Raw genomic sequence first — 26565 nt, forward strand, 5'->3', positions numbered from 1 at the left:
TAAGTCAGCAAAAGCGATCATTCAAATGCAGTAGATGAATATTTTACAAAAATATTTAACACTCAGATTAACAGACATCCACTCCCAACCCATATATGTAAAGAATCCTCACTGTAATGTACTCGATAATGGGTGTCCACAAAATATGAAGTGACTGAACAATTCATTTTTTGAACACAATGAATATAATGAAGTGTTATTGTGCTGTAAGATCAACAAAAAAAGGAGTCTGGGAAGAATTTGTATAGAAAGATGTATAATGAAATAGGTAGAAACAGAAGAACAATTTCTACAAATGATCACAGCATTGTGAAGGAAAATAACTTGAAAAACTTGAGAACTCTGGCTGATGCAATAACCAAATAGGATTCCAGAGGACTCATAGTGAATCATGTTTGCCAACTCTTGGCAGAGAGATGTTGAGCTAGAGATGCAGAAAGAGACATGTTTGCTCAGACATAGTGTTTTGTTTTACTATACTCACTTGTAACTGGAAGGCTTATTTTATTATTTTTTTTTTGGAGGTGGGAGAGTTATGGAAGTGACAGTGAAGCAAAAATAATTAAAAATAACCCATAGAAGAAAGCAGAAGATAATTAAGAAAGGGATATAGGCAAGTAAGACAGTGTTGAAATTGCCATGAGATTGCATTTCTACTCTTTCCTCTTCCCCCTCACCAAAATAACAACAAACCAACAATAAAAAAAAATCTGACTGGCATGAAACACTAATGATATTCATAAAGTACATATAGATTTTTTTTATTTCAAAGGGATTACATTTCAGGATGTACTCTATAGTGCAAGTCTGCTAAAATCTTCCATATATATTGTTTCCCCCATTAAAATGTGAGTTCTCTAAGAGCAGGGATTATTTTACTTCTGTATTTGTATCTCTAACATGCAGTGTGGTACTTTGCACATAATGAGATTAATGAATGCTTTGTTCATTCATTCATTTTTTCATATTGAAGAGTAGTCTCTATTGGGACCAATACAGTAGTTTGGAAAATACTGCAGTGCTGTGCCAAAGAGACCAATGGTCCTTAATCTCCTCCCCACAGCCTCCATCCTCTAAGAATGGCATAACCTGGAGCCATCAAAGGAAGTGCCTACTTTTAAATTTAAGAGGTTCCATTACCCTCCACTCATATTCTTTTCCCCCCAGGATAGGGATCAGCTGATGCCAACATAAGAGACAGAGCCTGAGGCGACAGGAAGAACATCAGATTCAGAGGTAGAAGATCTGGACTCCAGTGGGGCAACAACAATAAATATCTAAAGCTCCACTGTGTGCAAAACACCATACCAAGTCCTGGAGAAGGTTCCAGGAATTAGACCAATTACCATCCTTGCCTCTTAAGGATCTCACAGTCCAGGAGAGAAATGATGCCAACACAGAGAACTATAACAACCATTGTCAAGGACATTGTTGTTTGGCATGTCATTTAATTTCTCTTTGATTCATTTCTTCATATACCAAGTGAGGAAAAAAATACTTCCACAGCAACTTTACATCCGTCTTGAGGATCAACTGGCAAGAATTTGTTTAAATTTATTTGGCACCTAGGGGAAAGGGAAGCTCATAGGAGAGAGTAGTCAGATACAACACACTGTTTTTGTTTTTTTCAAGGTGGTGTGGTTGGGTGGCCTGCCTGGGACCATGTGGCTAGTTGGTTGTTGGGTGTCTGGGGCAGGATTTGGGCTTGGGTCCTCCTGGCCCCAGGGCAGGTGCTCTGTCCTCTACACCATTCAGCTGCCCCATAACACACTTGTGAGGAGGGACAAAGTGAGAGGAGAGCGAGAGTAGAATAAACAGGAGTGAGGATGAATGATTGGAGGGAAATACAATTAGCAATAGCAACTATGGGGAAAAAAATATTGAAGCAACTTGTCTGATGGACTTAATGATAAAGAATGCTATCCATCCTAGAGACAGAGTTAATAGTATCTGAAACACAGAGTGAAGTACAATTTTTTTCTTTTTCTTTCACTTTATTTTTCATGAAGTTTTTCTATTTTGTGGAGGGAGGGGGGATTATGTTTAATCTTACAACAAGACTATTTTAGAAATGTTCAAATAAATATAAATAATAAATAAATAAATAAATAAATAAATAAATAAATAAGTGAAATTTATTTGTCACTGAAGAGTCTTATAGAAACATATTATCAGCACCTTTGTCCAAATTGGCACCTTAACTGATTTTCCTTGTTCTTCAGGTTTGTACTGCCTGTTCTTTACATACTTTCCAATTCTGCTTCTATTGAAGAGAAGAAAGACACACTAAAAGGATAACACATCAAGGTTGGGGGGGGGGGATTGGGGGGGTACCTGTTCTGGGGAAAGTCATTCTGCCTTATCTCTAACTTCAGCATCTTTTCTCACTCATCTCCACATGGTTGTAGCAGGTGTGTCAGTTTAGGATTTGACTAGAAAACATCATCTGCTCCATAATGGCATGTATGTTCCATTCCCAAAAGCCTGCCTCTATTCCAAGGGGCTCAAACTCAGCAATATTAAAAGGATAATCAACTGTGAAAGACTTAGTTACTTGGATCAATACAATGATCCACAATTCATGATGAAAAATGCTATCCACCTCCAGAGAGAAAACAAATGGACTCTGAGTGCAGATTGAAGCATATTTTCATTCACTTTATTTTTCTTGCTCCTCCCACTTGCAACATGGTTAAGGTGGAAATAAATTTTGCAAGACTATATATGTGGGGCAGCTAGGTGATGTAGTGGATAAAGCACCGGCCTTAGAGTCAGGAGTACCTGGGTTCAAATCTGGTCTCAGACACTTAATTACCTAGCTGTGTGGCCTTGGGCAAGCCACTTAACCCCATTTGCCTTGCAAAAAAAACCTAAAAAAAAAGAGTATGTGTGTGTGTGTGTGTGTGTGTGTGTGTGTGTGTGTGAACATATATATTATGAACATCATATTTCATGTCTTCTCAGTAGGTGGGGAGAGGACTTAAGGAAGGGAGAGAATTTGGAAGTAAAATTAAAAATTAATTTAGAAAATATTTTTTAAAAAGAAAGTGACAGAATTTATCATAAACTTTTTTTAAAGCAAGTAGTAAGGAATGGAAATTCAGTCTCCTATATGTATATAGAAAGCACAAGTAGGTGGTACTCTGAATCTGAAGTCAGAAAGACCTGAATTCAAATCCAACCTCAGACACCCACTAGCTGTATGAACCTAATTAGACAAGTCACTTAACCCTGTTTGCCCCAGTGTCCTCATATGCAAAATGAACTAGAGAAGAACATGACAAGTATATGGGCCAAGAAAACTCAAAATGGGTCATGAAGAGTCAGGCTCAACTGAACAACAACAGCCACATTTAAAAGAATGAGCCTCGATGATGATGATGATGTTTATCCTTCATTCTCTTTCCAGTTCTTTTTTTTATTAAAGATATTATTTCTTTTTCTTCTCTAATTGCTGATACTAATATTTCTAATACAATATTGAATAGTAGTGGTGATAATGGGCACCCTTGTTTCACCCCTGATCTCATTGGGAACGCCTCTAGCCTCTCCCCATTGAATATAATGCTTGTTGATGGTTTCAGATAGATACTACTAATTATTTTAAGGAACAGTCCATTTATTCCTACACTCTCTCTAGTGTTTTTAATAGGAATGGATGCTGTATTTTGTCAAAAGCTTTTTCAGCATCTATTTATATGATCATATGATTCTTGATAGGTTTGTTGTTGATATAATTGAGTATACTAACAGTTTTCCTAATATTGAACCAACCCTGCATTCCTGGAATAAATCCTACTTGATCATAATGTATTATCCTAGTGATGACTTGTTGTAATAGTTTTGCTAAGATTTTATTTAGGATTTTTGCATCTATATTCATCAGGGAAATAGGTCTATAATTTTCTTTCTCTGTTTTAACTCTTCCTGGTTTAGGTAACAGTATCATATTGGTTTCATAGAAAGAGTTAGGCAAAGTTCCATATTTCCCTATTTTTCCAAAGAGTTTATATAGGATTGAAACCAATTGTTCCTTAAATGTTTGGTAGAATTCACTTGTGAATCCATCAAGCCCTGGAGATTTTTTTTTTAGGGAGTTCAATGATGGCTTGTTGAATTTCTTTTTTCTGAGATAGGGTTTTTTAGGTATTTAATCTCTTTTTCATTTAACCTGGGCAACTTATATTTTTGTAAATATTCATCCATTTCACTTAGATCATCAAATTTATTGGCATAGAGTTGGGAAAAATAATTTCACATTATTACTTTAATTTCCTCCTCATTGGTGGTGAGTTCACCTTTTTCATTTATGATACTAGCAATTTGGTTTTATTCTTTCTTTTTTTTAATCAAATTGACCAGAGGTTTATCAATTTTATTGGTTTTTTTCATAATACCAACTTTTGGTTTTATTTATTAATTCAATAAGTTTTTTTGCTTTTGATTTTATTAATTTCTCCTTTAATTTTTAGAATTTGTAATTTGGTATTTAATTGGGGATTTTTGATTTGTTCTTTCTCTAATTTTTTTAGTTGCATGCTTAGTTCATTGATTTCCTCTTTCTCCAATTTATTCATATAAGCATTTAGAGCTATAATATATCCCCTGAGAGTTGCTTTGAATGAATCCCATAGGTTTTGGTATGTTGTTTCATTATTATCATTATCTAGGATAAAATGGTTAATTCTTTCTATAATTTGTTTTTTGGTCCACTCATTTTTTAAAATGAGGTTATTCAGTTTCCAATTTGTTCTGGGTCTATATCTCCTTGGCCCAGTATTGACTTTTATTGCATTGTGATCTGAGAAAGATGTATTCACTATTTCTGCCTTTCTGCAGTTGATCATTAGGTTTTTATGTCCTAGTACATGGTCAATTTTTGTATAAGTTCCATGTACTGCAGAGAAAAAGGTATATTCCTTTCTATCCCCATTCAATTTCCTCCATAAGTCTACCATATCTAATTTTTCTTACAATCTATTTACCTCCCTAATTTCTTTTTTGTTTGTTTTATGATTCGATTTATCTAGATCTGATAGCGGGAGGTTGAGGTCTCCCACTAGTAGAGTTTTGCTGTCTATGTCTTCCTGTATTCTTTCAGCTTCTTCTCTAAGAATTTGGATGCTATCCCATTGAGTGTATATATATATATACATATATATTCAGTATTGAAATAACTTTATTGATTATTAGAGAAATGCAAATTAAAGCTTCTCTGAGGTACCACCTCACACCTCTCAGATTGGTCAATATGACCAGAAAGGATAATAATCATTGTTGGAAGGGTTGTGGGAAATCTGGGACACTATTACACTGTTGGTGGAGCTGTGAACTCATCCAGCCTTTCTAGAGAGCTATTTGGAATTACGCCCAAAGGGCAACAAAAATGTGTGTACCCTTTGAGCCAGCAATACCACTACTGGGTCTATATCCTGAAGAGATGATGAAAAAGGGTAAAAACATTACTTGTACAAAAATATTTATAGCAGCCCTGTTTGTGGTGGCAAAGAATTGGAAAGCAAGTAAATGTCCTTCAGTTGGGGAATGGCTTAGCAAACTGTGGTATATGTATGTCATGGAACACTATTCTGTTCTATTAGAAACCAGGAGGGATGGGAATTCAGGAAAGCCTGGAGGGATTTGCATGAACTGATGCTGAGTGAGATGAGCAGAACCAGAAAAACACTGTACATCCTAACAGCAACATGGGAGTGATGATCAACCTTGAAGGACTTGCTCATTCCATCAGTGCAACAATCAGGAGCAATTTTGGGCTGTCTGCAAAGGAGAGTGCCATCTGTATCCAGATAAGGAGCTGTGGAGTTTGAACAAAGTTCAAGGACTATTCCCTTAGGAAAAAAAACAGATATCTTATTGTCTGATCTTGTTACCTCTTAGACTTTTTGTCTCTTCTTTAAGGATATGATTTCTCTCTCATCACACTCAATTTGGATCAGTCAGTGTACAACATGGAAACAAAGTAAAGACTGACAGATTGCTTTCCATGGGGGGTAAGATTGGGGGGGAAATTGTAAAACTCAAATAATATCTTTAATAAAAATAAATTAAGAAAAGAAATAATTTTATTGTCTATGGTACCTTTTAGGAGGATAGTTTCCTCCCTTATCTCTTTTAACACTATCTATTTTTGCTGCTGCTTTGTCTGAGATAAGGATTGCTACCCCTGCTTTTTTTACTTCGGCTGAAGCAAAGTATATTTTGCTCCAACCTTTTACCTTTACTCTATATGTATCTCTCTGCTTCAAATGAGTTTCTTGTAAGCAGCATATTGTAGGATTCTGGTTTTTAGTCCACTCTGCTATTCCCTTACATTTTTTTTTTAGGTTTTTGCAAGGTGAATGGGGTTAAGCAGCTTGCCCAAGGCCGCACAGCTAGGTAATTATTAAATGTCTGAGGCCAGATTTGAACTCAGGTACTCCTGACTCCAGGGCCAGTGCTCTATACACTGTGCCACCTAGCTGCCCCTCGCTTATGTTTTAAGGGAGAGTTCATCCCATTCACATTCAAAGTTATGATTATTAATTCTTTATTGCCTTCCATGCTATCTTCCCTCTGTTTGTGTTTTCCCCACTTTCTCCCCCTTTATCTGTATTCCCCAGTATTTTGTTTCTGAATACCACCCCCTTCAGTGTGTTTGCCCTCCTATATCACCCCCTCCCCTTTCTTTCCCCTTTCCCTTTTTCCCTTTTCCCTTCCCTTCCTTTTGTTAGTTCCCTTTTTTCCCCACTCCCTCTCCCTTTCTCCATTCCCCCTCCCCTTTTCCCCTTTTAGTACTTGAAAGCTTAGATGTTTTTTAAGTTAACTATGTGTAAATTGACTTTAAGCCAAGTCTGATGAGAAGAAGATTCAGATGTTTCTCATCTCCCTTCTTCCCCTCTATTACCATAGGTATTTTGTACCTCTTAGTGTAATGAGATTTACCCCCATTCAATGCCCTCCCTCCTCCAGTCTCCTATCTGTCCCCCCCTTTTAAGGAGGCAGTGTTTTTTTAGATCATTCTATCTGAGTCATATCCTTCATTCTCAAAATTGTCGAGATGATGTCTTGACAATTTACAAATTGAATTTGAGTGAGGGGTGCTGTGCTAGGTCACCAGCTTCACTTTCTCCTCCACAGCAATCTGGATCCAGTGACTAGATATGAATCAGGATGACTGGAGATGGCCATGGATACAAGGCAAGTAGGTTTAAGTGACTTGTCCAAGGTCATTCAGCTAGTGAATATCAAGTGTTTGAAGCTGGATTCAAACTGCAGTCTTCCTGACTCCAAGGCTAGTGCTCTATTCACTGCACCATCTAGAAGCAGCCTGGTGATAGAGCACTGAACCTAGAATTGGGAGAGATCCAAATTCAAATTTGATCTCAGACACTTTCTAGGTGTGTGAACCTAGGCAAGTCACACTTAACTTTTGTCTGCCTCAGTTTTCCCCATCTGTAAAATGGGGCTAATAAGAATGCCTGTCTCCCAGGGTTATTGTAAGCATAAGATGAAATATTTGTAAACCAGTTTTACACCTTAAAATGCAATATAAACACTAGTTTTTGCTATTCCTTTGGAAGTGTTTTCTTTCCAGTTTAGTCAATTAGGGACTTTTCCATTAAATGTTTGCTTAAGTATCCAGTATAGCAAATATTCTCTGGATTCCCATGCTGGGGCCAGGTCAACTACAATACTCCCTCAGGCTTTCAAAGGAGCACTCTGGAAAGGGGAGATCTCTCCCCTAAAGCTTAAACTCCCTCCATCAGTGTTCCTCCACATTGTGTATGTATGTTGAGGAAACCTGTTGCAGATTTACTTACACTTACCCAACCACTTTCAAAAGGAAATGTCTAGTGCCTCTTGATAAAGAACATATGCAATCAGTTGTTTCTAAATGGTCCCCATGTATTAAGAGGGGGAAAGAAAGAATATGTTACAAACTGATGGCCATTGAGCAGAAAAAGTCTCCCATTCTATGGATCTTCAAAGGAAAGACTTCTGCTTTCATTGTCTTTCTTCTAAATAGGTGACTAAGGACTCTAATAGCCAACTCCTTAAGCTTCTCCTGGTGGGAGTGGGGGTGAGGAATGGATTTCATCTTTCCTCCCTCCATGCCAACTATGAAGACTGCTCTTAACTTAGCAGCAATGAATATACGTTGGGAGGGGGGTGGTTCTAGGTAAATTTGAGACTGGATCTCAAGGAGCTAGTTGCTTTCTGTTTCTTCACCTGAGCACAGGTAATCAAAAAGCAAATCCTGAGATAGACATTTTTCATTGTGACAGGGATTTCATGAACTCAAGAGATATCTGGGTGACTGGTAGCAGGATCTGCTTCTTTTGAGTAATACAACACTTCTCAGAGAAGACATAGACCTTTAGTGAGTTCTCAGACTATTCAAAGCCAAGGTGACTGTGAAATGTCCATTCAGCAGTCCCACAAAGTGTTTCATGTTTTAATTATCTGTCACCCTAGAAAGCATAAATAGTAGTGATAACTTACTGTTTCTCCTTTTAAGCATTTTGTCAGTATGCTATTAGTCTTTTGTATTGTTAGCATTTCTTTTATGATGAAGGAAATAAGTATCTATCCTATACTTGATCTAATTTGAATACTGAATTCTTTAAAAAAAAAAAAGAAAGATCCTGTTAATATCTTTGGGCAAGACCATAAACCTGAAAGACAGAAAGAAATGGAACCTATTTTGCAGGAGCAAATGCTTCAGATTCTAGGTAGTCAGTGGGTCTGTTACATGAATAAACACAAAGGAAGGAAAGAGGAAGAGATACATATAAAGAAATGGAAGGACCAGGAAATGTCTGTCTAGGAAGTATCACTTGAGCTGAACTTTGATGGAAGCTAGGAATTCAAAGAAAAGATAATGAAAAGGAAGTGCAATCCTGGAATATCATTTATGAAGAACAACAAATAAGCCAGATAAAGTGACATATAATATTTGTGAAAGGGAGTAATGTGCAATTGACCCAGAAAGATGGGCTCGAGTCAAACTCTGCCATTAAAGTCATTCTCTTTCTCTATAAATGAGACAGGAAGGTAAGGGAAACAAAATATGGGTGAGTCCTCACTCCTGAGTTGCGATTTGTCATGAGATCAGAAAAGATAGAAATCCCTGGAAGCAGAAAAACCAACTTCATGAAAGATACCCTGGGAAGGGTTTCATATGATTTCCCTCCACTTGGCCTTTATGAAGATCTCTCCATTCTTCCTTTCAAAGTTTGGACTCTGGACTGTGAGTAAATATAAAACACCAGGTGGCTGGAATGACAAGCTGGTATTTGACCCTTGATTCACTGCTTACCTATTGTTCTGCCAGTCCCCTGAACTAATTCAATAAGGCTTTCAAAATCAGCTTCACAACTTCTCTGGTGGACTTATGATAAAGAAAACAACTCACCCCAGAGACACAGCCATTGAAATCTGAACACAGACTGAAGTACATTTTTTTCTCTCTCTCGCCTTGAGGTTTCTCATCTTCTTGGGGGGAGGGGGTTTATGTTTATTCTTATGTTCACTCATAACATTCAATTTACATCAATGTATGGCATGGAAACAATGTAGAGACTGTCAGACAGCCTTTGGGGGGGGGGAGGGAAGAGAGGAGGGGGGAAAAATTGTAGAATTCAGAGCCCTGCAAAAAAATGATGGGTACATAGTATTATTGTATATAATTGGAAAACAAATAAAATGTTAAAATGTTAAAAAAAATCAGCTTTATAAAACCTTGTACTTCCCATTACTCTCCTACTCAAGGACATATAATGGCATGTCCAATCCAAACTCCAAGGTGGCACAGAGTAATAGTAATGACCTTAGATTTGAAAGGATCTGGATTCAAATGGACAGATAGTTACTAATTGTGTGACCCAGAGAAAGTAACTTAAAAATGTCCATAAATCAGTTCCATAAATTATAAAATGATTGATGACCTCTAAGGACTCTTCTAATTTTTTGTTTGTTTGTTTTTGCAAGGCAATGGGGTTAAGTCAAAGTCACACAGAGACCAAATTTGAACTCAGGTAGTCCTGATTCCAGGACCACTGTGTCCATTGTGCCACCTAGCTGCCCCTCTAGTTCAATATCTTTTTTCTTTACCTGGTGTCATGCAATTCTTTTGGAATGGTCCAGTTGGGTCTTTCATTGGATACTATTTCCTATCCTTTCCCAGCTCTCAATCTCAATCTCAATCCATACCTCCAACCTCTTTTTTCCCCCTCCTTTCCTAATTAACACTCCCTAAAATTAATCCTAGTCTTCCTACACTACACTACACTCTGTTCATCTTCCTTTTATTTCCATCTTTGTCTTTCTTTGTGTTCATACCTGTCCTGAGTATATGTTTTGCTGAACTCTGTGAAGGCAAGGAGTATGTGCCTCTTCCATCTGGATCCTTTTTTTCTCAGTACCCATCATAAAGCACACAGAATGACTCAAAGTGGGGAACTAAAGAAGGGCCACCATCTCATTTCTGAGGTTTTTTCCCTCTAATGAAGAAGCCAGAGATTATCAATTAAATACAAATTAAAATTTTAGCCTTAACCTTGGTTTGTCTTTGAACAGAAGACAAATGAGTTTACGGAAAGAGGTAGTTGTACTTCATTTGTATTTCCACAGTCACCTGCAATTTTTCCTAACTCTCATCACATGGTATTTGTCAACTAGTAAGGAGTGATAAGAACCCTATAAAGAAGGGTTAGAAATCAGTGAATGGTCTGACCCTTAGGCACCATGCTACGAATCCTGATCTTCGCTGCCCTAGTCCTTTATGGTAAGTCTGACCTGTGTTATAGAGTCAGGCAGGGTCAGTGGGTCTTCCCAGGCCTTGAGTCTGCTCTTAGGTTCAAAATAAAGTTTGGCCCCTACCCTATGCCCTAATACTTTGAACAGTTTTCCTTTATTGGGACCTCCAATGGCAGAGTTTGAGTTACTTTACTATTAAGCCATCACTGGGGTGGGTCATCACCCATTGATAGGTCTTTGGATCTGTCAATTAAAGATGAGGCTCCTCTAGGAACTCTGAGGGGAACCCCAATCCATTATTTATGGGACATTCATAGGCTAGAGATCTCCTCAACAAATGGCTATAGTTGAGAATGCAGAATGGTATACCCCCAGGTAATTAGATCAAAAGCATTTGGATGAGTCAGGATCATTCTGGACAGATCTTCCATGTGATTCTAGGTGAGTCAACAAGCTCATTCTCCCCCATCTTATTCCCTCCATCACCTCAATATAAAGAATCTTTGAAACTGAAAGTTTGAGAACACCTAAACTAAAAAGGTCATGATTCTTCATTGCAGTTCAATTGCATTAGAACCCCAGAATTCTAGCAATAAGTACAATATGGGAATGGTATTCATCTTTTTCCTATGAAATTTTCTAGTCTCCTAGAGATAAAGGAGAGTGAATATCAGACAATCCTGAGTCTATATCCCCTGCAATTCCACATGACATTCCTTAACCCTCTGTAACCCCTGTGGTCCAGTCATCACTCACTCTTTTTTCTTTCCCCAAGGACATGGCTTGGAGGACTCCCCAGATACTAATGCCCGAGTTGTGGGGGGAACCAATGCCCAAAGAAATTCCTGGCCTTCCCAGGTAGGTATGACCACATAACTGACTTTCCTCAAACTTAGGATTCCCTTATAAGTCACATACATCTGGAGGGAGAGCTCAAGAGTCTTGAATTCCAGTTTTGAAGATATATAGAATCACCAATTTTTTTCTGATTGGGAAGGATTGAAGATTGGAGATCGAAGAAGGACTGAAAATTGGGATTTAGAAACATAGCAAAGACTCATACCCTCCAAGCCGATATATGTTACACACTTGCACTCATAAGAGAAAGGAGGTTTATACTAGATAGAGGGTGGAGTAGGAGTCAGGTAGACCTGTGTTTCCAAGCCTAATTTAGTTGTGTGACCGTGGTCAAGTCATTTGTCCTCTCTGTACTTTAGTTTCTTTATCTATAAAGTGAAGGATTTTGATCTAATGATTTCTGATGTCCCTTCCAACTCTAAATCTATTATTTTATGATTTCTCCATGCATCATTTATCTCCTAGACACACATCATCCAGGCATCATTCACAGATGCTTCCAGACTATAGTATTGGACTAGTAGTCAGATTTGGGTTTCATTCTTTGATAGTGACTATATACATACATATAAATACAGTGCAACATTTTATATATATAATGTTGCACTGTATCATGTGCTATTTTGTCTCATGTTTTGTTGTATTATATCTAAATGATAGATATCTATATGATAATATTGCCTCATGTATTATGTCATGTTTTATATTGTTATATTCTCATATCATATATTATTCATTAGCCTTCCTAAGTCCCTGTTTCTGCTTCTGTAAAATGGAGACATTGAACTTACTGATCCTTAAAATCCCTTTTCAAGCTTTGACATTCTAGGTTAAAATCCATAAACCCACACTTCTAAACATGTACCTATCCTTTCTTCTCAGCTTCCATATCCACTACAGCATATACAACTCATATATATCCTCATGTCTCACCCACAGTAACCACACATGTTTGAGGCTTCTCAGAAGGCATTTTCCCACGTTCATGTCAAAAGAGCCATGCTCTAATTTAAACATATTGGATAAGTGGATGCAAGTTGTACATTGGAAAATATGATATCTTCAGTCATGACCCAGCTTTATTATCATGTATTTCCCTGAGCCTGTTTTCTTATCTGAGAAATGGGGGTGATGATTTACTATCTACTTAATGAGAGGAACATGATTTTTAAACTTTAAAGGACTAAATGAATTTTATTATGATTATACTAATTTACCAAATTGATTTATTAAGAAGTTATTATATCAATCAGGAAAATACTGAGTGTTGGATTCCCTAATCTTTTATTTCTTAAATTACATTGAGGGGTGGTTAGGTGGCATAGTGGATAAAGCACCGGCCTTGGAGTCAGGAGTACCTGGCTTCAAATCCAGTCTCAGACACTTGATAATTACCTAGCTGTGTGGCCTTGGGCAAGCCACTTAACCCCATTTGCCTAGCAAAAGCCTAAAAAAAACCCAAAATTACATTGAGAATCTCATTTAAAAATGTTCTGTTAATACTCATTTTAACATCTTTTATGACTTTTCAATGACTTCCCTTTAGTTCTTCTACTATATTTTTTTTAGGGTTTTTTTTTTTTTTTTGCTAGGCAATGGGGTTAAGCGGATTTCCTAAGGCCACACAGCTAGGTAATTATTAAATATCTGAGGCTGGATTTGAACTCAGGTACTCCTGACTCCAGGGCCGGTGCTCTATCCACTGTGGCCTAGCTGCCCCTTTACTATATTTTTTAAAGTTTTACTGACACTCATTTTTCAACATCTTTGTCATTTTCAGGGACTTACCTTCACAACAGAACTGCCTCTTGTATTGGAAAAAGTATAGTTAAACTAAAGAAATCAATATTTCTGATGGTATATGCCTCATTCTATGCCTATAGGTCATCATCTCCTTCCTGAGAGGAATGTTTTACTACATAACTGAAGTTAGAATTGCCCATTGCAGTGATCCAAGTTATAATGTCTCTCAAAGTTTTACAATATTATAGCCGTTACATAAATTGTTCTCCAGTTCCTTTTTTCCCCTCTCTGTTCACTTCAATAAAAATTCCTGTTTCTCAGAGATATAGTTTGACTTACTAAAAAATTCCATTTCCTCTCAGATTGTTAAGCCCAGACATATAATTGAATGGTAGGTTTATTCATAATATTTAAAGTCAATGTCATATATTGATGAAGTAGATCCAGTTTGTAACTCTTAGGTTGTAGGCATAAATTAATGTTTCCATAAATCAGAAAAGGAAGTATATCTCCAGGATATTTTGAAATAGTTATAGAGAATCCAAAACTCTTCACAGCTGCTTCATGTCAATTGTCTTCTCAGGCAGAGTTTAGTATTATTCCCATTTCAAACAACTTCATCATCTTTTGATTGAGAAGGGAGTATGGAACTTAGAGATTGATGAGATAAAGGGGGAGATGAGTAGCAACAACTACTGATTCTTCTGTTCCTTTACCTGTTCCTTCTAGATTTCTCTCCAGTACTCATCTGGGGGCTACTGGTATCACACCTGTGGAGGAACTCTTGTTACCCAGAATTGGGTGATGACAGCAGCTCACTGTGTGGACAGGTAAGGAAAAAGGAGATACTAGTTTCTTTGAGTGTCAGTGGAAGCTGGTGTAGGAAAGTCACTAATGTTCCAGATCTGAAAATTCAAATCTTGCCCTAAACATCTTCTAAAGCTATGTATGTAATCCTGGAAAAATCACTTAATCTCTCAATCTCTAACTGTGGTGTGTGTGTGTGTGTGTGTGTGTGTGTGTGTGTGTGTGTGTGTGTGAATCAGATGAAATAATATCTATAGCATGCTTTCAAGGCTCTTAAGTGTTATATAAATATAAGCTATTATTATTGGTTAGGAGAAAGAGAGATTTGGGTATCTAGCATCTGAGAATTAATTCTGTGTATATCATCCACCCTCCAATGTGGTCAAGAGAGGAATGTTCATAACCTATATGAAGAATCAGTGACTTAAGGGCAGCTAGGTGGCACAGTGGATAGAGCACCGGCCCTGGAGTCAGGAGTACCTGAATTCAAATCCAGACTCAGACACTTAATAATTACCTAGCTGTGTGGCCTTAGGCAAGCCACTTAACCCCATTGGCTGGATTTTTCTGTAAGCTACTAGATGAAGGTTCTTATAGTATCCTTATTGGTATAGTGGAAGGATATGGGCCTGATGGATTCAGAAGAGGATGAACAAATGGCCTTACAAAAGCACTGATTGTTGGATAGAGGTTACACTGAGGTGGTAAAGCAAAAAAAAAAAGAATCAGTGACTTTACTCCAAAATTTTGATTTTGATGAACCACTCTCTTTTCATTTTCAAATCAGTTTAGAGAGATTATGAACAAATTTTTTGGTATAGTATACAAATAGTATACAAATTCTAACACTTTTCTAAACACTTTTATAAAATTGTATTCTTGTCTCAGAGCCTCAAGGTACAGGTACAGGTAAAAAAAAAAAGAAAAGAAAAAAAGAATTGATGACTTTAATAAGGGGATCTACATATCAAAGCCCCTTCTGAGAAGACTGGATGTCCATGGGAAAGGGAAGAGCTTGTACCGAAACAAACCCTTCAAAGAGATCACATCCACATTCTAATATTATCTTTACAATTGTCTTGTCTAGACTGGTTTGGCCACAGACCCAAACTGTTGAAACACAAGAGCAAAAAGGACTACAGATAAAATATTGATCTTTTGGTTGAAGTCTTTAAATAGGACCATATCATCTGCTGAATCTGGTTGATGTATTCTGAATTAGTCGATAGACCACATGCAGTCAGGAAGATCTCTGACTGAAGTATTTTGTAACCTCTCTGAGTCCAGTGGCCTTGCCTAGATGCTGAGGATAATAATAGAGGATAATTAATCTCCCTGGGGTTGTTGTGAGGAGAGATCAAATGCAATCATGGATATAGCAACTTCTAGTAACCTTAAGCATTAGATAAATGTGAATTGTTGAAATTAATGTGAAACCAAACCATCTTGCCAATTATTATCACACCAAAGAAGATTTAATATAGTAGATAGAATGAGGGTCCTGAGCTGTGACAGGTCACCGGTGACTTTCTTTTCCTCCTCCAGCAATTTGAATTTCCGAGTGGTGGTTGGAGATCACAACCTGAGCCAGAATGATGGCACCGAACAGTACGTGAGCGTCAGCAAAATTGTGAAACATGAGTACTGGAACCCCAACAATGTGGCTGCAGGGTGAGTGATAATCAATGACTCCTGAGGGGTAAGGGGACTGGGAAACATCTGAGAGTAGTGTGTATATGGGAGTGGGGAGAGCTGTATTGGTTGTTTTTCATAACCCCTTCCTAGGGGGCAGGAAATCTCTGAAACCTAAGTCTTTAATCCTGTGCCTCATGACCCAGCCTGCTCTGGGCAAGCTATGGACCCAGAAAGATTTACCAGCATGTTCTTGACAGGTATATAACTTGGACAAAATTTCTTACTCATTAGTTTTAAAAGGAGCTGAAGATATTATGTAATCCAACTTCTTTTTAGAGTAACTTGGACCTAAAGAAGTTATGTGACTTGAACAAGGTCACATGGGTAATAAGCATCATGAGAACCAATTGTCAAATTTTTCAGTGTAAGCATTTGTTGTTCAGTCATTTCAGTTGAGTCTGACTCTTTGTGACCCATTTGGGATCTTCTTGGCAAAAATACTGAAATGATTTGCTGTTTCCTTCTCCAGATCATTTCACAGATGAGAAAACTGAGGCAAACAAGGTTAAATGACTTACCCCAGGTCATAAAGCTAACCAAAATCTGAGGCCAGTTTTGGAGTTAGATCTTCTTGACTTCAGGGGCCAGTACTTACCTACTTAGCAGCTGCAAAGGGATCGTCAAATGCTAAGATGATTGCTTTGTTGTGTAGACTTAAAATGATGAAGGAAATGTTTATGATGTAGATTAAATTTAAAAGTGTTTCCTGTATTTTAGAAGAACTGGTTGTTAAACATTCACCAGCATGTTCCTGACAGATATATAACTTGGACAAATGCTCAGAGACAGAAGACCAGGCACTTTCTAAATGGACAGAGTCCATCTTTGGCATGTGAATGATCTATCTCCTTTCTATCCACAGCTATGACATTGCCATGCTCCGTCTGAGTCAGAGAGTCACCCTCAACAGCTACGTCCAACTGGGCGTCTTGCCCAGAGCTGGTCAGATCTTAGCCAACAATAACCCCTGTTATATCACAGGCTGGGGCAGGACCAAGAGTAAGTTACTCAATTTGTCATTCACCCATGAAGCATTTCTCTATACGAGCACATAACATAACAGTGTGTAGTCTCAGGGTGCTCCTCACACGAGAGGATATCAATACATAGAGATGGAGTATGAAGGACATATAAACTAAGACCAGAATGGTCCACGAGGTACTTACATTCTTGACTCAGTCACAGGACTATAGAGCTGAAAGGAATGTTAACCATCATCTGGTCTAACCCCCTCACATGAGAAAATGAAACCTGCCAGAGGTAAAGTGTTCCCCCCAAGGTCACACTTCTAATTAGTGGCAGAACTGAGATTAGAACTCTTTGACTTAGAGTTCAGTGCCCTTACTGTCACCATAGAAGGGAAAGGTAGAGTAGTTATATTATTAGAGATGGATATGAGTAGATGGAGCTGGGGTGATTCAGGTTCAGATTAGAAAGAATCAAGAAAGGCTATCAGCTTTTCTCAGATAACCTCAGAGGACTTCCCAGAGGAAAAGGGCTCTAAATAACTCTTAAATGATTGATGACAGGATGACAGTCAGGTTAGTAGGGTATTGTAGGTATATGGCACAGCTTGGTCAAAGGTTCAGAAGCAGGAGAGGAACAAGCATTATAAATATTAGTTCTATAAATTCAAAATTATATTAATGTAATATTAATCAGGGATAGGATCAGGAATAGAACTTTTTTGGGAGTTTATAGTATAACAGGAGAAAGAGGATAGATAAAGTGTTATTAATATTATATAAACATAGTAATTTTCAAAACACTGAAGGAAAAGGGACTGGGAGGTTTAAGGGAGAATGATCTGTAGAGGGGTCAATAGATCTGGCAAACTGAGAATATAGCCATGCTTCATGTATGAAGCTGGATTCAGGACACAGATCCCTAGCTTATTCCTTGTATTTTTTGCATTTCATATAGCTAATGGACAGCTAGCTGAGACCCTACAGCAGGCTTACCTGCCAGTGGTGGACTATGCAACCTGTTCCAGCAGCTCCTATTGGGGATCCACTGTCAAAAACACCATGGTGTGTGCAGGTGGAGATGGCGTGAGATCTGGATGCCAGGTAGGATCCCCCCCCCAAGGTGAAGAGAGCAAATTGGGGGACTGATGCCCCCACCTTCCTCTTCTCTTAAGGGGTTTCATTGACCCCCTTTCTCCTCTCACTCCCTTTCCTTCATTCTCTCACAACTGAACCCAACAAACCTGTTTTCTCTGATTCACCCAATGAACCAGGAACACTCATCTCTCATCTTTCTCTGTTTAATTTTGCAAACATATATGGACCCACAATGTATATCTGTGTTTGTGTGTTTTATTCTTTTCAGTGATTTTTGCCTGGGACTACAGAGCAGTACTGGGGCGGGGAGTGAATTAATGTAATTATGACCAATCTCTGCTCTTATCAGAAAGTCCCCTGCTTAGTTTCAATGGCCGGCTTAACTTTCTGTAGTCATTTTCTGCCTCAGTCTCTATCCAGAACACACATACACATACACACACATACACACACACACACACACACACACACACACACACACACACACACACACACACACAGACCACTGTTTACCTGGTTTAGTTCTCACTTAACTCCCTAATCATTGTTGAATCTCTCCTCCAGGCCCTTCCATGTTTTACCCAAATAGGCTAGCTGCTCCTAGAATCCAATCATATGGGTCATTGTCCTTTCTTGTTAATCTCCCTTACTTAGTCTAAGACTTTGAAAAAAAACCTAACTGGGCAGCTAGGTGGTACAGTGGATAGAACACTGACCCTAGAGTTAGGAGGACCTGAGTTCAAATCCAACTTCAGACTCTTAATGAATGCCTAGCTATATAATCTTGGGCAAGTCACTTGCTTTACAAAGACAAAAACAAGAGAAAGTCTAATATAGGTTTAGGTCTTATCTCTCCCCATCAATCAACTTTTCAGGAATTTCATCTCCCTTTTAGAACAGATACAAAATATTTTCCCATTTGGCCCCAAGGTTTTACAACTCTGTAAGCCTCCTCCATCACCAAATCCTAATGGTAGGCCCTGAACTTCTCAGACTCTCCTGATCCCTGAACCTGGGTGATTCTAGGTTCAAAGATAGACCAGATTCAACCCTACTTCTGCCAATAAAAGCTACCATTTGTTCCAGATGACAAGAGCATGTTTCTGTGATTTATTTACAAGAAAAAAATAGATACAGATTCAGAAGTAATACAGTAGGTGGTACAATGGATAGAGAACCTGAGTTCAAATCTCATCTCTCTTTAGCTGTGTGACCCTGGGCAAGTCACTTTACCCTGGTAGCCTCAAAAAATAAAGAAAAGAAGTAATATTGCAGAGTAGAGTAATTAGATGTGTAAATAAAAGAAAAAGGTATTTAGCTCCAAACGGAGTGGTACTAAATGACAACGTATTCGAATGACCCATCTTTAGTCCCCCAAGAAGTTGAGCCTAACCTTCTCTGTAGTCTCAAAATACTACCAACTACCTCAGAGTCCAAGAAAGAAAATAATTGCTTCCACCTTAGGAAAACCCCCCAGATCTACTGGAGATTTCTGAGCCTGGAATCCAAGTTCATCTTGAATCCAGATCACTGATCCAGTCTCTACTGTACTCTTCTAATTACTGTAATCTTCTTCAGACAATAAGGATATCTCTTGATCTCATGACTGGTTTGGGGGATATTTTCCCTATATTCCTACCTACTCAGTGATTATTGCATTTCCATCTTCTTCTCTTCCTCCCCTTCAAGAGAGACAGGGTTACATCAAGCAAGTACTGTATTTCTATCAGCTCAAAATTAGAAGAATTTAATCTTATATGCAGGGTCACTCTGCCGTATAGTTCACAAAAGATAATCCCTTTACTTATAAATTAAATTCAAACATTAACTGAATACAAAGTACAGCATTAGGCTTTGTATACATAAAAACAAAAGCAATTGACATTTTTATATACTTTGACAGCCATGATTTCATTGCCAACATTATCTCATTTCTTAGTTATGAGGATGAAGTTCTATATTGAGGTAAAATTACTTTTCCCCATTTCAAAGATAAAGAAACCAGAGACTGAGAGCTAAGAAGCAAATACAGCTAGAGGAAGTCTTAAAAATGCTATTCAAACCCATTCTGTCCTATTTCCAAGCCTAGCATTCTCCATTATACACTGTGCCTTCTCAAACTTAAAATCTAGTAGGGGGGCATGGCAGACTCAATTAACCCTAAAACAAAATAATGCACAATGGATAATAGATGTATTTTGTGTAGTATCAGTAGAAAAAGGCCATTACTGAGTGAGTGGATTAGGAAAAACTTCATGAAGGAAATGACCCTTAAATAAAGCTGAGAATTTGTTTCCTTGGTCTCTAGAGAAGCAACTTGCTTTTCATCTTATGCCTCTCCTAAAACTCTGACTCATTAATGTCTTCTCTGGTTAAATTTCCTTGAATTAGTTTTTCTGTTCTAAAGTCAAGGAATTGTGTGATTAGATAGGATTTATAGGTTCTTTCTATTTCATATAGTAGATAGAAATTCATGTAATATGAATTATACAATAGAAAGAAAAGATGGACTGGCCACGTAGGGAAGGCAAAGGATGACAGGTGGACACCCAAACAAATTAAGGAAACTCTAGCATAATGGGTGGACCTTCTGGGAGAAGGAGGAATGAATGGATTGTGAGCCTCTTCTTTGAAGGAAATACCCAAATTCAAGAGATCACAGATCCATTGAGAGTACTATGGTGCTTTAGCCTTTCTTGTCCCTATCCCTCCAACTATATCTAACCTTTTCTTGAATTTAATGCTTCTTTTTAGTTCTCATTAACTTTCATTCTTCAGACTTTTCTCTTCTTTTCCAAATATACCACACTCTTTTCTAAGTTTTTTCAGTTATAACAGAGGATGGAAAGTACATCTATAAGAGAATTCTCTTTGCCCAAGATTACTTACTCAGCCTTCAGGATTGAAACCTTCCTTTAATACCTATTTTATGAATAATACGAATAGGTGGTTGGCAAACCGCAAAATGAATTGTGGAAAATGGATTTTTTTTTAACTGGAGATGATATGATACTAATCTTGGAGTCAAGAAAAACCTGCTTTCAAAATTGATACTTATAAACTATGAGATTTTTAGGCAATCTTTGAATCTGAATTTCCATATACTTAAAATGGAGGTAATAAGCACCAAACTCACCATTAGAACTAAAAGTCTATACAAATATTTTAACTACTATTATTATTGTTACTTCAGTGATCAAAAGATTTCTCAAATGAGAAGCAAATGAGATTAGGTAATTCTGCTTCATCTTTCAAAGCAGGATTTCTTGGGTATTTTTGTATCATGAATCCCTGTGGAGGTTTGATGAAGTCTGTGGAACACTTCTCAGAATCATGTCCTTAAATGAATAAAATAGAACATATAAGATTACAAAGGAAAGCAGTTTCATTGAAAATAAAGACTCAAGTTTTTTCCTATCCAAATTCATAGACCATTCTGGAATCTATCCACAGTCATAGATCTCAGATTAAGAAATCCCATTTTAAAGAGTTGTTCATAATTTAAATATTCAAGGACTCATTCAAAGTTTTTAGATACTAGTCACCTGTCTCCTTTTCTTTAATTAGTTTTTTTCAATTAACAAACTTCTCTTTTCTCTCCTTTCTACCTCCTCCTACCATTAAGGGAGGGGGGAAGAAAAGAAATACATAATCCTTGTAATAAACATGCAAAAACAAATTTCTAGATTGTTTTATGTCTAAAAATGTAAGCTTCCTGCATCATTATGAGTCAAGAACATCTCTTATTCTTGATGAGGATGAAGTTCTATATTGAGGTAAAATTACTTTTCCTGTAAAATTACAATCCTGTATCATTATGAGTCAAGAAGCATATGTAATCAACTGACCTTGTGAAATTTTGACTGTCATTGCATTGATCAGAGAGAGCTTTCATATTTATCCCCCTTTTCAAACACACATACGCACACACACATGCACAAACACACAGCAGCAGGAATAAGAAGTCCTTGCCTTCTCTCTCTTGGGATAGATCAGTAGATTCCTGGATGGCCAGAACTTCTTCTACCCTACCAGGATGGGCATCCAAGTATTTGGAAAGTAGAGACAGAGAGAGCATGCCACTGAATTGGGGCAGCAAGGAAGACAAAATCTTCAGGAAGGATGACCCTACCCCTAAACCAGCCTCTTCTTATACATCAACTTCCCTGGAATTTTAATGGTTTTGTCAGCATTGAGGAAACTAGGAAACTAGCCAAAAGATCCTTTGCAGAAACTAAGAAATGGATCTTTGATGGGCCCTTTCTGGCTTCTGGAATCTTTAAGCCTGCTCTTAAGATAAGTCTCTCTTTTCTACAGGGAGATTCTGGTGGTCCTCTTCACTGTCTGGTTGATGGTCAGTATGCTGTCCATGGAGTGACCAGTTTTGTGTCCAGCCAGGGCTGTAATGTGGTCAGGAAACCCACTGTCTTCACCCGTGTCTCCAATTACATCTCTTGGATCAATAATGTAAGTGGGCCCAGTTGCCAGGCAGGTGCACTATATGGGAGTGGGATGGGGGAGCTAGGATTGAGCACTATCCGCTCCCCACACATGTACTCCTTGGTTATCATTTCACATAGCCAATCTTCTTCACCCTGATCATTAAGGAGAGAGACACTGTGGTATGTTGGGAAAACTCTGACTATGGTGTCAAAATAAAATCTGGGTTCAGTTCTTGGGTCAGCTGATAGCCATCTATGTGATCTTGGGTAAATCACTTCTCTCTGGGTCTCAATTATCTCAACAATAAATAAACCAGTTGGATTCTGAGACACTATCACCTTCAAGTCTATTTCAAATGGATAGCAGGGCAGGGACAGAGCCGGTGTTGTCTGCAGAAAGATTGGGCAGTTCCATGGACAAGAGGAGGAAATGCCTCTTTCATAGCTACCAGGCCATCCAGCAGAAGAGAGTTTCTACTTGGGAGGGAGGTTGTCTCACTGCAGATGACACTGACCATCCCTAGCTAATAGTAGGAAAAGTTCCACTGGGCTAATCCACAGGGATCCAAGAATGTTCTCTTGCCATTATCTAATTTATAGGCCATACCCAGAGCTCCATAAGCTAGTCAAATCATATCCTTGTTTCTCTGTGGCCTGAAAGTTTATTCCAACTTCTTCATTAAATTGGGTATTTCCCAGGGCAAAAAACTTTGTATTTTCCTACCTCCTTCATTCCTCACCCAAGGACTCAAAAGTCAAAGCAAAGGAAGAATACTGACTCCAATTTTCCTTTTTTTCAGGTTATTGCTTTCAACTAAATGATTCCCTGAGACCAAAGTTCTGCTCCTCAGCAGAAGTTGAAATCATGGAGAAAGTTCAGATCAAGGGGACATTGTGCCAAATGCAAACACTATATACCAAATAAAATCAAAATATCAAAAGAATAATTGTCTTATGCTTTCTTCTAGCTAGAAATAAACCAACATATGGACAGTTGGTTAATTCTTTATTATCTAAGCATGACTGGCACATAGTAAATGCTTAATAAATGTTGATTGAACAAATGTTGATCTTGGTATCAGGAATGAGTTCAAATCTGCCTCAGATACTTACCAACCACGTGACTTTGTGCAAGTCATTTTATCTTAGTTTTTTTTTTAAACTTTAGTTACCTCATCTATAAAATGAGGATAATAATATGACCTACTTCCCAGGGTTGGTGTGAAGATCAAAGAAAATAACATATAAAAACACTGACTTCACGACCAACCTTAAAGAACTCTATAATGCTGACTGTTGTGGTAGTGGTTGTTGTGGCTCACATCCATATAGCAGTTCAAGATTTATGATAAATGGTGAATTGCACAGGGACACATAACTAGCAAAATAAAAGATGCAATTATACCCAGATATTCGAATCCTAGGGAATTCAATACAATAAGGTATTGTAGTAGGTATTGAGAATACAAAAAAAAAAGTTTTCCACCCTAAGGGTTTTTGCTGTCCACTGATGGTGATATAACCAATGCACAAATGAGTATAATACAAGTCAGATGAGTATGATACAAGGTAAACTGAGGAAGGAAAAACCAGTTGGAAGGAGGTCAGGGAAGTCTTCTGGCAGACTGCTGCCTTGACAGTTTCCCGGAGGGCGATAGGAGAAGGAGCATATTTTAGGTAGGAAACCTGATCTCGGGCTGAAGGGAACCTCAGAGGCCAAATAGTCATCTCGTCCAACCCTTTCATGGTAGGATGGAGGAAACTGAATCCTAGGGAAATGAAATGACTTACCTGTGGAAGTACATGGAGAAGAAAAGTATAAATCAGTTGTCCAGCCAGAAGGTAGTTTGTAAAAAGTAGTATTATGAAATAAGGCTGAAAATTCAGTTTGGAGTCCAATGGAGGGATGGCTTAAATAACAGGCAACATATCCAGGATCCAGTTGAAATTAAATAAAATTTCACAGTCACAAAATCTCAGAATTCAAAGAGATCTTATAATCATATAGTCTAATCCACACTTATACAAGAATTCCCCCTACAAATTTGTATTTTATCAATCAATAAATATTTATTAATCTCCTACTGTTTACCGGGTTGTGATAAGTTATTGGAGATACAAAAAAGAGACAAAAGATAGTCTCAGCCTTCAAGAAACAATCCAATGGAGAGGAAAACATACAAATATATACAAAATAAGCTATATACAGGACAAATAGAAAGAAATTAACATAGAGAAGATACTAGAATTAAGAGGGATTGAGAAGACTTTCAATAGAAGAATGTCCTATAGTGGGGGGTGGGGCGAGTCTTTGTAGTCATATAACTTTTTCTTAAACATCTCCAGCTAGGGTCAACCCATGACCTCCTCAGGAAGTTCATTTTATTTGGGGATAGATCTAATTGTTATGACATTTTTCTTCAGTAGCACCTTGCCATGGTGGTCAGAGTGCTGGATCTATCTCCTGGCTCAATCATAAATCTTGATCAAGATTTCTTCCCTTTTTTAGCCATCCCCTTCAGAGTTGGATTGACTGGATTGCCAGAGTCAGACTTTGACAAGTTAGTCCATTTCATTCTAAGAAAATGGGGCAAGCAGAAGCCAGAAGAATGTGACAGGAGATGTGGCTAAGGAAGGATTCCTTATAATCAGTGGAGGGAGAAAGGGAAAGATCAGAAGCCCTGAAGAGCAGAAGCAATGGAAATAGGGGAAAAACATGAATAAAACAACTAAAACTGGATGCTGCAAAATTGTAATGACTATGCTTAGTTTCAAAGAAGAGAGGTGGAGGACTGTGAGTTTGGAACATTTTATCAAGACTTTTTGTTAAGTTGGTTAGTTTTCCTGAATCATCATTTTTCTTCTTTTTTAAATGGCTACTCTCTGGAATGGGTAAGAAAAAGGAATACATTGGGGAATAAAGGTGATATTAAAAACAAAATACCAATAAATTTATTTAAGAAACACACATTTTAAAGGTTTGCTTTTTCTTCCCCCCCCCTTTTAAGTATGATCAAAAAGTAGTTAACCGTGGCATTATTGATAAGTATTATGTCCTTGCACAGATACAGGGAAAGGGGGGGGAGGGGGGAAGTGGGAAGACCTAGAAGGAGAGATTTTCATTTTACAACTGAAGTATATAGTTTGCCAGAGAATCTGTTTGCATTCAATTTTGATATATATATATATATATATGCATATATGGAAACAAATGTAAAGACTATTAGATTGCCTTCTGTTGGGGGGAGGGGGGAAGGGAGGGAGGGAGAAAATTTGTAAAATTCAAAATCTTGCAAAAAAGATTGGAAGAAACTATTATTATATATAATTGGAAAACAAAATATTTATTTAAAAAATTTGTTTGGTGGCGCAGTGTATAGAGCACCGGCCCTGGAGTCAGGAGTACCTGAGTTCAAATCCGATCTCAGACAATTACCTAGCTGTGTGACCTTGGGCAAGCCACTTAACCCCACTGCCTTGCCAAAACCTAAAAAAAAAATTTTTTGTTTGGGGGGCTTGAGTCATAGAAAGAGAATTATTCATTCACTACTTAATACTTTTTAGAGGAGGGAAGGAAACTTGGAATCAGACCTTTTTAAGGAAAGTGTGTCAGAAGCTTTGGCTTCAGGAAACTGAGAACTCAGAATTCACTTCTCCTACCAATTATTTTTCTTCAATTAGATTTGAAAGTAAAACAACTGTTCAGAACAAAGAAGTCAAGGAAGAAACCTGAGAGAAAGTGATTGTCTAAGGGCAAGAGCAGAGGAAATGATTGAGAAGGAATAATCTAACCCAGTCCAGGCTGCAGGGGGTTTTGAGAAGGATCTTTTACCAGACTAACATAGTGCTATACAACACCATTGCTATATTTACTTCAAGGAACTTCTGAAGCCATGCAGTTCCTTCTGATAACCACTCTCATATTGAGTCTTTAACACTGACATAATAATAATAACTAAAACAGAGGAAGCAAATTGATAACATAATAGCCTATATTTATGTAGCACTTTGAGGTTTGCAAAACCTTGTATATAGGTTATTTCATTTGATCCTCACATTAATCCTTGAGGTAGGTGCTCTTATTATCGTTCCTTTTCACATGAGGAAACTGAAACTTAAGGAGATTAAGTAAAAATCTGAGGCAGAATTTGAACTCTTCTACTTGACATGAATTGTCCTTCCTACTGCAATACCTAAAT

At 37.7% G+C, this 26565-nt stretch overlaps 1 protein-coding gene across 1 annotated transcript; it reads left to right on the forward strand.

Moving 5' to 3' along the window:
* The first annotated feature begins 10746 nt into the window (after positions 1 to 10746).
* On the forward strand, positions 10747 to 23294 carry CELA1 (chymotrypsin like elastase 1). Its single transcript, XM_074220751.1, has 8 exons — positions 10747 to 10786; positions 11534 to 11616; positions 14089 to 14189; positions 15712 to 15837; positions 16724 to 16860; positions 17785 to 17930; positions 22242 to 22391; positions 23167 to 23294. Exons 1-8 carry the CDS (start codon positions 10747 to 10749, stop codon positions 23182 to 23184), a joined length of 801 nt encoding a protein of 266 aa, XP_074076852.1. The 3' UTR covers positions 23185 to 23294.
* Positions 23295 to 26565: the final 3271 nt, after the last annotated feature.

The sequence above is a fragment of the Macrotis lagotis genome, chromosome 2, assembly GCF_037893015.1.
Source record: "Macrotis lagotis isolate mMagLag1 chromosome 2, bilby.v1.9.chrom.fasta, whole genome shotgun sequence".
Taxonomy (NCBI): domain Eukaryota; kingdom Metazoa; phylum Chordata; class Mammalia; order Peramelemorphia; family Peramelidae; genus Macrotis; species Macrotis lagotis.